This window comes from Magallana gigas, chromosome 5, assembly GCF_963853765.1.
Source record: "Magallana gigas chromosome 5, xbMagGiga1.1, whole genome shotgun sequence".
Lineage (NCBI taxonomy): Eukaryota > Metazoa > Mollusca > Bivalvia > Ostreida > Ostreidae > Magallana > Magallana gigas.
In genome coordinates, this window is record NC_088857.1 from 11162921 (window position 1) to 11175427 (window position 12507).

A 12507-nucleotide genomic window follows, 5' to 3' on the forward strand; every position below is an offset into this window, starting at 1 on the left:
CAGCATATAATAATATTGGATGCTTTATGATATTTTGTCTGTTTGTATCAGTGTATAAACAATATTTTATTCTAAATGAAAGATGTATTAATGGCACATTAATTATCACGTATATTTAATGCAAATCAAACTTAGTTAAACTTCAAGTATAAGCAAATTTACATATAAAGATCAAACTAAAATTATCATAGTTATATATTTTTTCTATTAAACTTTATTATTCTTTTTTGTATATTGTATCTAATCTACTTATACGTGTCTGAAAAAATAATCATTAGGATGTTTTGTGTTTACCGTCTCGAACCCCTCCCATGATTAAATCAGAACATAATGATCAGCTAGTTTGATACATATAGACGATTTTGTGTATTTGCAATAATGAGTACGTAAACAACATTTTATTTTGTATAAAATAACATATTATTGACACATCAATTATCATATATATTTCCTGAATACCAGAAACATTATTAAACTTTATGTATAAATGTATTTACGTATGAATGTCAATTTTCTTAAACGAAACGTATAATTTTTTCTATTAAACTACATTATTCTTGTTGTATATCGCATTAAATCTAATTATACTTTATTATAAAATCCAATCAAGTAAATGACATTATATTTTGCATATAATATAACGTTATACACAAATTATATTAAAAACAAGAAATATAATTTGGTAAACGAATCTATAAAATTATATTAAACGCGACTTTTCGTGCAGTGGCAGATGTCGAGAATTTAATTTTGAAGATATAAAAGTTTTATTCTTTTCCATGGTACTTTTATCAAACCTATTCGTAGTTGTTATGCATTTGATTGTTATTTTCTTGAGTATGTATAAGCCAGATAATGTTGCTAACAATTCATTTATATCGATTTTAGCAATAAATTACGTTCTCTGGGTAGTTGGAGGTACGAACGTTACAAGCACTGCAGAAATAAAACCAAATAGACCGCGTCAATGTGATTCGGAATTTCAAGTATCAAAAAATCGGATTTTTCATGAGGGCTCGATGCTCGTGGCAATTTTTAGACTGTATTAATCTCCTTTAGAAAAAGATTTCTGTATAGAAATACAGGAAAAAACCCAAATTCAAATGTAAAATGTATGGATTTTTCTTTAGAAAAAATATCTGAAAGTTTTTATGGTAGATCTTATGGTTAATTTGTTGACCATCAAGATTCCGTAGAGAGTGGGGAGAAAATAATCAGTAGGTGGAAATTTAAAAATGAATTGAATTCAATTTGATTGCATACATTGTTGATGAATTAGGGCTTTCCTTGCATATTTTACAGATGCAATACAGACAACGACGATGTTTTGAGAAGCCATTTGAATAACTTAAAAATTACACGGGGATATGAAATTTGTTGATTTGTGATCAAATCTTGATATAAGCCTTTAAGATTTTAAAAGATTTAATTACGTGACCAATCAAGATTTATTCAAGAGAATTGCTATTTGTTTCTTATACGTTTATTGCAAATAGTTGTAATTTGAAATCTTCAGCTCTGTTCAGCGTAAGTCTTTTAAGGAAGAAACAACAAGTTAAAAAGTTCATTGGGATCTGAACTTTGTTGGTCACGTGATCAATCCCTGTGAAGCACGAAGGGCTTCTCAGAAGATTTGATCACGCAGCAACCAAGTTCATATCCGTCGAACGTTTTTAAATTGCTGTTATTTACTTATATTTACGTTTGAGAAAGGCAACTTGTTCCGAATTGTTAACATAACCGTGATCAATGCTTACATGTACAATAATGCAACTTTCTAACGAGAAGCGTGTTATCATTGTGATGTTACTAATATGTTCACACAGAACCGAACGTTTTTGCTATTCTGTACGTTCATTTAAGAAATAACAGCAATTAAAAAAGTTTACCTGGATATGAACTTGGTTGGTCACCTGATCAAATCCTGTAATCAAATCCAGAATATTAGATCACTTACCCACCAAGTTCAGACTTTTTAACATTGCTGTTTATTACTTATATTTACGTTTGAGAATGGCAAATCGTGCTGTTTATTACTTATATTTACGTTTGAGAATGGCAAATCGTTCAGAATAATCAATATAACGATGCTTTAACGTTTACAATATTGCAACCGTCAAACAAAAGGCGCGTGCGGTTATCCTTGTGTGACGTCATAAAAAGTGTTTACGGAATTAAACGTTTTCGCTTTCCTTTAGGTTTATATAAGGAAGCAACCTTGCAAATGTAAATATGAAAGGAAGAATATTTGCAAACGTAAATTTAATATATTATATAGATTGGCTCTGCACAAAAAGTTGAAATATATACCGTTACTTGTCAAATTTTCAAATGAGGCAAATTTTGGAAAAATGACCATGACATTTTGTGATATATCTATTTTAGGGATGGATGGAGTTGCTCTTCTGGCGTCGCATTGGAACACTCCAGTGTTTGGATGGGTGTCTCAAGATTTAGCTTTTCAAGACAAGACAATGTACTCAACTTTAGTGCGGTTTTTAGGACCTTTGAATCGATTTCGTGAGTGTTACGCTTCAATTATTTTGATAAACACTTTTACAGTAAACGTTTCATGGGCTGAAGTTTTGGGTTTCTAAAATTCTTTTTAGAAATGTGTTTCATGATAACTTTTCATGCACCTTAAACCTTTTTGAAAAATAGATTTAAACATTAAATCATAAAAAAATGTTTATTTATTTGGTCATTCTTTTTTTAGCCAATGTGCTGTTCCATTTGCAGTCTCTTTTTAAATGGTCGCAGTTTTCTGTTGTTCATGACATTAGAGATCCCTACAGGGCAGTGTCAGAAGCTTTAGGTGAATATAAAACCTACGGAAACAAAGATATGGATTGGTACAGCATTGTCAACACTTTCAAAGTGTCCAACGACATGGACGATGAACAAATAGAGGAAATCTTCCGTCAAATTCAAAAGTACTCGCGAAGTAAGTTCTAAGTGTTTTAGTACGTTTTTTTCTTCCAATTTTAGCTCTATGATAAGTAACTTTGATTTCTTTGCAAGTGGTAAATGTTTAGTTGTAATTGTGTCATGGTGCGGTACTTGTTTCTTTGATGTTGCCAATTCGTTCAATCAGACAGAGGACCTTTGGCATACTTCCAACATACAATTACTTCTAGTAAGCGGGCTAAACCATACAATAACTTCCACAATAATGTACAATAACTTCCACAATACTGTACAGTAATTTCCATAGTACCGTACAATAACTTTCATAGTACTGTACAAAAACTTCCACAATACTGTACAATAACTTTCACAGTGACATTTAAAAAAATAGAATTTATGTATGCTCAGCAAAGTTCCAGCAGCATTATGTGCATTGAAAATAACAATACCAAGCATTAAATTTTATGTGCTAAGATAAGACAGAAATTTAACAAATACACAAATCAATTTGGCAATTTTTGAAACATGTTAAAAATTTTTTGGTTATTTCTTTTAAAGCATTTTGACTTTGTTGGGGTTCAAAACATATCGGCTTTTCAACATCAACACTCACTGCCATAAGAGACACATTCTCAGCATTAGTATCGGTAGTTGTGGAAGGCGGTGACTCTGGTTTAACTTTTTCAATAGCTGGTGGACCTAGGACAGAGCTCACTTTTTCTTGTATTTTTCTTGTATGTACGCGACATTATTTCTTGTTCGTCCAGATAAATACATCTGTGTTGCGCATGTTCTTTTCCCCGAGTGATTTGTGAAGTTGTCCTTTAAGCCTCCAGCTGAATACATTTTCTTCGTCATAGACTTAAATTTGTTAATTCCAAGTGCTTGGGTATCATATTTTATCTCAGGACCGGGCATAGGTCGTCGGTAAAAGATTCCAGTGTTGCCCTATGCTTTTAGGTCGAAAATAGTATATAGGCTACTTTCACCTGTAATTAAACATTATAAATCATATTAGGATATTACCATGACCTTAGATAATGGGAAAAGATTATCGAGAAATCATAAAATTTACACAAACTTTGCGCGGACCTAGTGATTTAGTGGGGAAGGGGGTTTATGGAAATGAATATCTCTCGGACCCCCACCTCCCCGGTAAAAATCTGTGTATCCGCGTACGCATACAAATGTACAATATATATTTAAACTTTTAATAAAAGTTATTGGTATGAAAGTTTTTCCTGACGTATAGCAATGTTTGATGTTCTCATTGCTCTGCTCCACCTGTCGTAGTCCTCCCTGGTAGGTTTTGCTTTGTCTTCCCACGAACTGAATGAATTTTCCCTGATCGTCGGAGTTGAGAATAAACTGCTCACCCATAAGTTTACAGTGTTTGTCACATCCACGAAGACAACACTTAACATGTGTAGTAAATCAGTTTTTTGTAAGGATCTGCAACAGAGGAGCTGAACAGCTGCTCAATACTTCTTTTTCCCACAATATTTCCACTTGTTCTGTCATATGGTTGTTCCTATTTCTTTATTCCTTGAACGACAAGGATTTCCATTCTGGCGTCGAATACCTTACGTGTTCGTGCAAATCTATTGTCATGGATATTCAAGGAAGTTCATTTGCAATATTTCAATGTCAATGTTAGTAGTTTTGAGTATTATTTTTCAACACCTTGTGTTTTTCCTACAGTTGTTGTTATGGCTCTACCTTGGTTGGATATGCGGAAATATATGCTGGTAGCCCATAGACTTGGAATGAGCAATGGAGAATACGCTTTTATCTGTATCCATGGAGATGTAAGATTTTTACTTCTTATTTCGCAATCAAAATTCAATTCAACAATATTACATATATGTTGTAGTTTTGAAATTAAAAAAACTAATCACAGTTAGTCTTGTTTAATTTTAAATATTTTGTAAAAGGTAAGCATGTAATATGAAAGGTTAGTTCTCCTGAAAATAAGTTTATTTTGATGAACTTTAGTTAAATGTAATTTTGAAATAATTCAATATTATACATGTACAGTATATAAAAACATAATATCTATGATAAAGGCAATAAACATTAACCATAATGAAAATATTGCATAATTCAAAAATGTATACATATTTAGTTTGTCAAATAAGAAAGACACACAAGTAAACTCGATTTATTTGAATGTATTTTATTTTTTTTAAATAATCATACTAGTCCAGTGAATTATTCTTTATGTTAAAACTGTTACAATTGTACAATTGATTCAAACATCACCTTTATCAATCTGTTTACCTATATAAAAAAAAGTGTTTGTAAGTTAAACGTTGTTTTCGTACGTAACATTTGCTTATGTAAACATGCAAGCAAATAGCTCTCTATTTGTACAATTGTAATTCCTTTATTTTCTATGAAGATGACTCACACATTTGTATGCATTGGTTTTTGCTGATTCTAATTATTCTAATTATGTTTCTTAGGTAATGGAATATTATTTAAGTTTTAAAGAAATCATGGTTTATAGAACTGTAAAGACCTTCGAGTTCTTAATTATTGGTTTTTTTTAATATTATTCTAACTCAACATTATTATTTCTAGCTTTACACATACGACAGAATGAAGACAGATGTGTTTTCCGATTTGGTATGGAGAAAAAATGATTCATACGATAGTATAGCGAAGGATGCATTCGAACCAGTTTTTCATGTAAGCCATTTATTAATGCTTTAATTCTAACAAAGACAGTATAATTTAAAATTTAAATTGATTTAGTTTCGTAGTTTAATGGATGTTAAAAAAGTATGCCGCATATTTTAGGTCATGATGAAACCCTTAGAAAAAAAACATTGGGTTTTATTCAAAGAATATGCAGGAAAATTTAGTTCAAAGAAAGATCCAAACTGGAATTTACCAGAACCGCCAGGAAACTACACAACAGTGAGTAAAACACATTAATTTTGTGTAGTTTAAATTAGTGATGGCAACAAGTTGCAGAATTGCAAATCGGTTAATCCCAATTTCTTCTGGCCGAATAAATGTTAATCATAAATCATATAAAAAAAACACAAATTTGTGATCTTTATTTTATTATTTTTTTTTTTTTACAAATTAGTACTTTTTACTGGCTAAAACAGAACTATTCAAACTACATTGCGCAAAAGTGATATTGTGTTCATGCTTTTATCAGAAGATTTATCTCGAATTTCTCCGGGATAAGCATAAGTATATTAAATATTCACGTCAAAATCGAGGGTCGCCTTTTACACATGTAAACAAACTGCACCACTTCACAGTTCACTTTATGGGGCTGTATGTGTTTAAAAGACTACCAGAGGCAAGTAAAGAGACGATATCAGTAGTAAATTACATGAAGAATTTAATCAATGGCACAGAATTAGCTAATAAATAAAGTGAATTAATCCAAAATTAGCGCCATGTTTTTGTGCCCAATAAATACAAAATTTTTAGTTTAGCTCATTTTTGAGCTGAAAGCTCAAGTGAGCTTTTTCTTATCACTTTTTGTCCGGCGTCAGTCCGTCCGTCCGTCTGTCTGTACATCTGTCTGTCTGTAAACTTTTTACATTTTCAACTTCTTCTCCTGAACCACTTGACCAATTTTTACTAAACTTGGCACAAAGCATCATTGGGTAAACGGAATTCAAGTTTGTTAAAATAAAGGGACACGTCCTATTTTAAGGGGAAATAATTAGGATTTATTGAAATTTTGGTGATATTTTTTTTAAAATCTTCTTTTTAAAACCCATTTGGCCGAAAAAGCTGAAACTTATGTGGAAGCATCCACAGATAATGTAGATTAAGGTTTATTCAAATCATGGTCCCCGGGGGTAAGGTTGGCCCACAATGGGGTCGAAGATTTACATACATGTAGGAGTATATAGAATTTATCTTTAAATATCTTCTGAAAAACCATTAGGCCAGAAAAGCTGAAACTTGTGTGGAAGCATGTTCAGATAATGTAGATTTAAGTTTGTTCAAATCATGGTCCCCGGGGGGTAAGGTGGGGCCACAATGGGGGGTCGAAGTTTTACATACATGTAGGAGTATATAGAGTTAATCTTAAAAAATCTTCTTCTAAAAAACCATTTTGTCAGAATAGCTGAAACTTGTGTGGAAGCATCCTCAGTTAGTGTAGATTCAAGTTTCTTAAAATCATGGTCCTCGGGGTAAGATGGGGCCACAATGGGGGGGGGGGTCTAAATTTTCACATAGGAGTATATAGAGTTAAACTTTTAAAATTAACTTTTCAAAAACCATTCGGCCAGAAAAGCTGAGTTTTGTGTGGAAGCATCCCTAGAAAGTGTTGATTCAAGTTTAATCAAATTATGGTCCCCGGGGGTAAGATGGGGCCACAAATGGGGGGGTCTAAATTGGGGGTCTACATTTTTACAAAGGAGTATAGAGTCACCCTTTTAAAATTAACTTCTCAAAAACTAATAATAAGACAGAAAAGCTGAAACTAGTGTAGAACCATCCTCAGATAGTGTCAATTCAAATTTATTAAAATCATGGTCCCCGAGGTTAAGGTGGGGCCAGAACTGGGGTCGAAGTTTTACATAGAAATATATTGAGTTATTCTTTGAAAATTTTCTACCCAAAAACCATTTGGCCAGAAAAGCTGTAACTTGTGTGAAGTATCATCAGATAAGGGTAGAGAAGGGGCACAATGGGGATCGGTTAGATATTTTCAATGGAATATATTGAGTAAAATCTGTTTTAAGAAAAAAAATCATGGAAAAGGTGCAACATTAGTAAAAGCAACCTTAGATAGTGTAGATTTAAATTTATTAAAATCATATTTAGCAGGAGTAGGATGGGGCTGGCTACATTGGGGGGGGGGGGGTTCCAATTTTACAAAGGAAAACATTTTAAATTCACCAAACCTCAAATGTCATAATATATGGTTTTACTTGACATATTTTTGACCCTTCAAAATTGTTTAAACTTTGGCCTCTGGACAATTCTTGTACTTCAGAATTTTGATGTCGGTTTATATTTGATTTAGATTTTCTTGAGAACTGTAATGCTCAATATGTGAAATGACTATGCTGTGACACATGGGGTCAAAGATAAACAGAATATTCAGGGAAAAATTGATTTTTTTTAAAATACAGGATCCGTTAGACTACATTGTCCATATTTTTTGGTATATTACTCCGTAAAGCTGAGTTGATAATGTCTATTGTTGCTCAGGTGAGCAATGTGGCCCATGGGCCTCTTGTTTCAATGGGTGGCACTGTGGCTCCCAGGTCGTCCATCCGATTTTTTTTTCAGACTGGGAGCTGCAGACCTGCAGCTATTTTATTATCATTTAATAATGATTAATGATCTGGAAGTGAAATGTTGATTAATAATAATTATAATTTACACCTACTCGCCTTTTGGCCTTAACTGTAACTGGTTACAATCGTTAAGAACGATTAATCGGTTAGCAACAACCATCAGTGGGTAAAGTTACATACAATTTTTTTTTTAATTTAATGCTATTTGCCGTTCCAATGCCAACGACTTCCCACTAATTTCATATCATTTTTTAGCCGGATGCCTATGCACCGTACCTCTATGATGCTACACTGGTTTGGGCAATTCTTGCAGATAAGATATTGAAAGAAAATAAAAATCCCCATGACGGAGAGTACATGTTCTTGAAAGCTACGAAACTTACAGCCGAAGGTAATTTATCGTAAAATTTAAGTGTTTGAATTATCGAGTGTTGCAAAGTTTACAAAGTAAAAATCAATGTGTAATATTTTATGTATTACTATGTATGTGCCAGATGCTTTTTGCGATCTCCATTTTTTATGGAACACAATAAGTTACACGTCCTTTTTTCTTCCATACTAAAAGCATCGCAAAAAAAACGAAATAATAGATAAATGAAAATAAAAGGTTCCCGAATATACAGTGAAGTATTTGATTTTTCCTCACAAGGCACGTGTCAAGAAATTCTAGCATACGTCCGAAAAGAATTCTAGAATTCTGCCATCTAGATCTACATAAGTTAAGACTTCTCGCATATGTCCAAAAGGCTTTCATGACAAAAATTTCTTTACAGAGGATGTTGATGGATTAACAGGAAAAGTGAGCTTGGATAACTTTGCAGACAGAAATCTAAACTTTCAAGTCTTAGACATGACTGAAAACGGCACATTTGAGAGAATTCTAACCATCAGATATCAAAATAAACTGATGGAAGTCCAATTTGAAGTAAGTACCACTCCCTACTTTCAATTTTCTCCGTAATACTGCAGGTTTATCGGTTTCAAAGTTTTTCTAAATATTAATTTTCATTTTATACTTTATTTGATGCACTTTAAATAATCATTTTGGGATAAGAGTTAACAATATTTTTAACATTTTATTTTATCAGATCTTTTTAGCTCTAGACTTATATGACAATTTGACAATATTTTTATTTTGAATGAAAAGAACAATAAAACTGAGGAAACTCTCAGTCGCTGGCCAAACGGTAAAGTGGGCATCAAATACGCTCCTCCAGACGAACCAATCTGTGGCTTCGATGGAAAGAAGTGCCCAGAACGAAACGAACAGCCAGGTAGGCATTACACTTCTATTTGTATCGAAAAACAAATATCAGCTTCAGTTGTGTAAATGAATAGTTAGAACAGATTAAACATGAGGTTTATCGTCTGTGTGCACTTATTGACGGAGTTGTGCGACAGAGTATTGATAAGTCGTTGATAACGGGGTGCCTACGGCCATCTTCTCCGCCAGTCATGGAGGTTATTGACGCTGGGAATACCTGGGAATTTCGTCAGTGTTACTAAATTTGATAGTGATCCATCGTTAAGCAAACGTCTCAATCTGTTTTCATGGAAGATGAATTAATATCATAGGAGTACTCATTTGGTACATAAACCAGAGGTGATAGATGTTTTGCACATTGGAATATCTATATATCAATGAAATACATTAATGTAATTTTGGGTAAAGTTGATCAAATTTTGTTGTGTTAATGGTTGTTTATTTGTTTCAGACAGGACATTTATCTACGTCTTCTCTGCTGGTGGAGTTGTGTTTGTCGTTGTTGTGGCTACCATTCTATATTGCATCCTAAAGTAAGGACTAATTGCATGTCATCTCTAACTCCAGTACCTATAATACATACTATTTGATATGTTATTTGGTGTCTTTTTGTACTTTTGGTGATGGCATTGGGTGGATTATTTCATGATCGAACGAAACTGAAGCTAAATTGAGAGGACAAACTCAACCGACTTACACGAGCTTGTCTTAGACTTTTAAGAAGTTGTGGCCTTAACATATATGGAAAATTTGCTTTTGATCCTTTTGTGTAATGTTTTGTTCAACAATAATAATTACTACCGTAATTTTACTTACTTTTTTATGGATAATTGATTGCTCTAATTTGTCGTAGTCTGGCTACGATTCTATATTGCAACCTAAAGTAAGGACAAATTGTCTCTCAACTTTAACCCATTAGTAATAATTACGGAAAATATCTATTACATCGCCCATTTATGTTTTTAGCCGGGCTCTGCTGAAAGCAGAGTCCTGGCTTTAGGCAGGAAAATCGCCAGTGTTACTATAAATAGCACAACTTCAAAAGTAAACAAAAAAACAAATATCGTCAAAGTAAAAGTTTCCGCTATACAAAAGAGTTACACAAAGAGCCACGTTTTGTCAAAAGTGTTGGCATTTTGTTTCTATTTTTTTTAATATCGAGAGAATTGTCTATTTTTTTTAGCTTTCTTATTAAAGGGACTTGGACACGATTTGACTTAAAATTTTCAAATTTTATTTTTCCATTTTCAATGTTTTAAACTTATAAATATAGAAGTTTATAGTGCTATGTCAAAATTTGAAAGTCAAATATCAAGTTATAAGCAAGATACGGAGTTCATAATTCTTTGTTTTGTAAACAAAGCTCGAATATTGTCATTTTTACATATGTGTTGTATCGGTGCAAGATTCAATCAAATGTATCTTTCTTTTGTTGATAATAGTATCAATGAAGATACTGAATTAGTTTAAATTGTTTTTACATGTCATTTGAAATGGTAATTCTCTACATTACATTTTTTTTGCAAACAACTATAAGACTCGAGCTTTGTTTACTTAACAACCAATTCTGACCTCTGTATCTCGATCGCTTGTAACTTGACTTAAACATTCAATATTTTGGTCCATCATTTAAAATGCACTAGTAAACCATTTTATACATAAAAAATAAAATAAAATTTTTGATCTTAAATCGTGTCCAAGTCCCTTTAACAACGTGTTTTATAAACAAGACTATGTATTTTGGATACATATAATGCGCATGAATTTCCATGAACTACTTTGCTGCGCGTTGAAGAAATGAGGATTGAATATATAACGCTTGTTTCAAAATTCAAGGCAGCAACGGTTGAACTTTTTTCTACTAAACAGACATATTTTTTATAGCAGCATATAAAATTTAATCGCTCTCTGACGCTTTGCCGCCATTAAAAGCATGAGAGAGAGAGAGAGAGAGAGAGAGAGATATATATTTTCAGTCTTTTAAACACAATATGCATAAAGACACATCAAAGGAGCCCGGCTTTCAGTACTTCAGTACTTTGATTATACCCGCACTTTCTAAAGAAAATTCGGGTATATTGTTGTTACCCTGTCCCGTCCGTCCGTCTGTCACGTTTTACTTTCTCAAACTGCTCTTACATCTTATAAACCAGCAAACTCAACTCTTGGAGTTTAATTTGGGGTATCAAGTTGTTTTGTAAAAAGGTTTTAAAAATTCTCTGTTAGTCCTGGGGGTCAAATAATTGGTAAAAAATGACATTTTTTCACAAAAAACCTTCTTCCTCGAACTCCTCCTACATTTTCAACAGTAGACAAATCATCTCTTGGAATATGTTTTAGGGTATCCTATAGATGCGCAATAAGGTTTCGGAATTTTCAATTTTGTCCTAAGGGTCATTTAATGGCTGAAAAATGACGTGTTTTTTTTACAAAAAAAAACTGGTTTCAAAAACGTCATTTTTTGGGGGCACTAGCCAAATGATCTTCTAGAATATGATTGGGGGTGTCATATTGAAGTGTGATCAGGTTCCAGAATTTTTTTTTTTATTAAGGGGATCAGTGGGCAACAAAAAACGTTTTTTGGCAAAAAAAAGTATGGTTCCCAGAACTCCTCTTACAACTTTTGGAGTAGCTACGTCATCTCTTAGGATATAATTTGGGCAATAAGATTTTAAAAAGTTAAATTTCATCCAGGGAGTCAAAAAGTAGCAGAAAATTGACGTTTATCACTTCAAAAAAGCATAGATCCTAGAACTCCTTTTATGATTTAATGGATAGACACATCATATCTTGGGATATGATAGGAACTGTTCCATAGATGTGCATTACAGTTTTAAAAAAAAATTAAATTTAACCCTGAGGCCGGCCCATTACCTACATACCTTTTGATGCCCTTTAAGGATCAAGGATATATATGGTTAAGGGGGGGATCTCAACCGTTTTCGAGATATTCGTGCACTTCCTGTTCGAGGGGGGTCATGACCACCCCCGGGGCCCATGACCTACATACCGTTTGATGCCCCTTGACACAAGAAACAAGAATATATATGG

The 12507-nt window shown here is 32.9% G+C and overlaps 1 protein-coding gene across 2 annotated transcripts in view; it reads left to right on the top strand.

Moving 5' to 3' along the window:
• The window catches only part of LOC105324420 (atrial natriuretic peptide receptor 2), a 38551-nt gene that overhangs the window by 15819 nt on the left and 10225 nt on the right, over window positions 1–12507 (top strand). The window contains exons 3-11 of one of the 2 annotated variants that reach the window (XM_066084195.1): window positions 2386–2520; window positions 2717–2944; window positions 4609–4715; window positions 5491–5598; window positions 5710–5829; window positions 8448–8583; window positions 8966–9117; window positions 9340–9466; window positions 9908–9989. In XM_066084195.1, the coding sequence (XP_065940267.1) occupies window positions 2386–2520; window positions 2717–2944; window positions 4609–4715; window positions 5491–5598; window positions 5710–5829; window positions 8448–8583; window positions 8966–9117; window positions 9340–9466; window positions 9908–9989 (1195 nt within the window). Of the gene's footprint in view, window positions 1–2384; window positions 2521–2716; window positions 2945–4608; window positions 4716–5490; window positions 5599–5709; window positions 5830–8447; window positions 8584–8965; window positions 9118–9339; window positions 9467–9907; window positions 9990–12507 lie in introns of those variants that run through there. The other variant, XM_034452434.2, reaches the window with a different exon arrangement.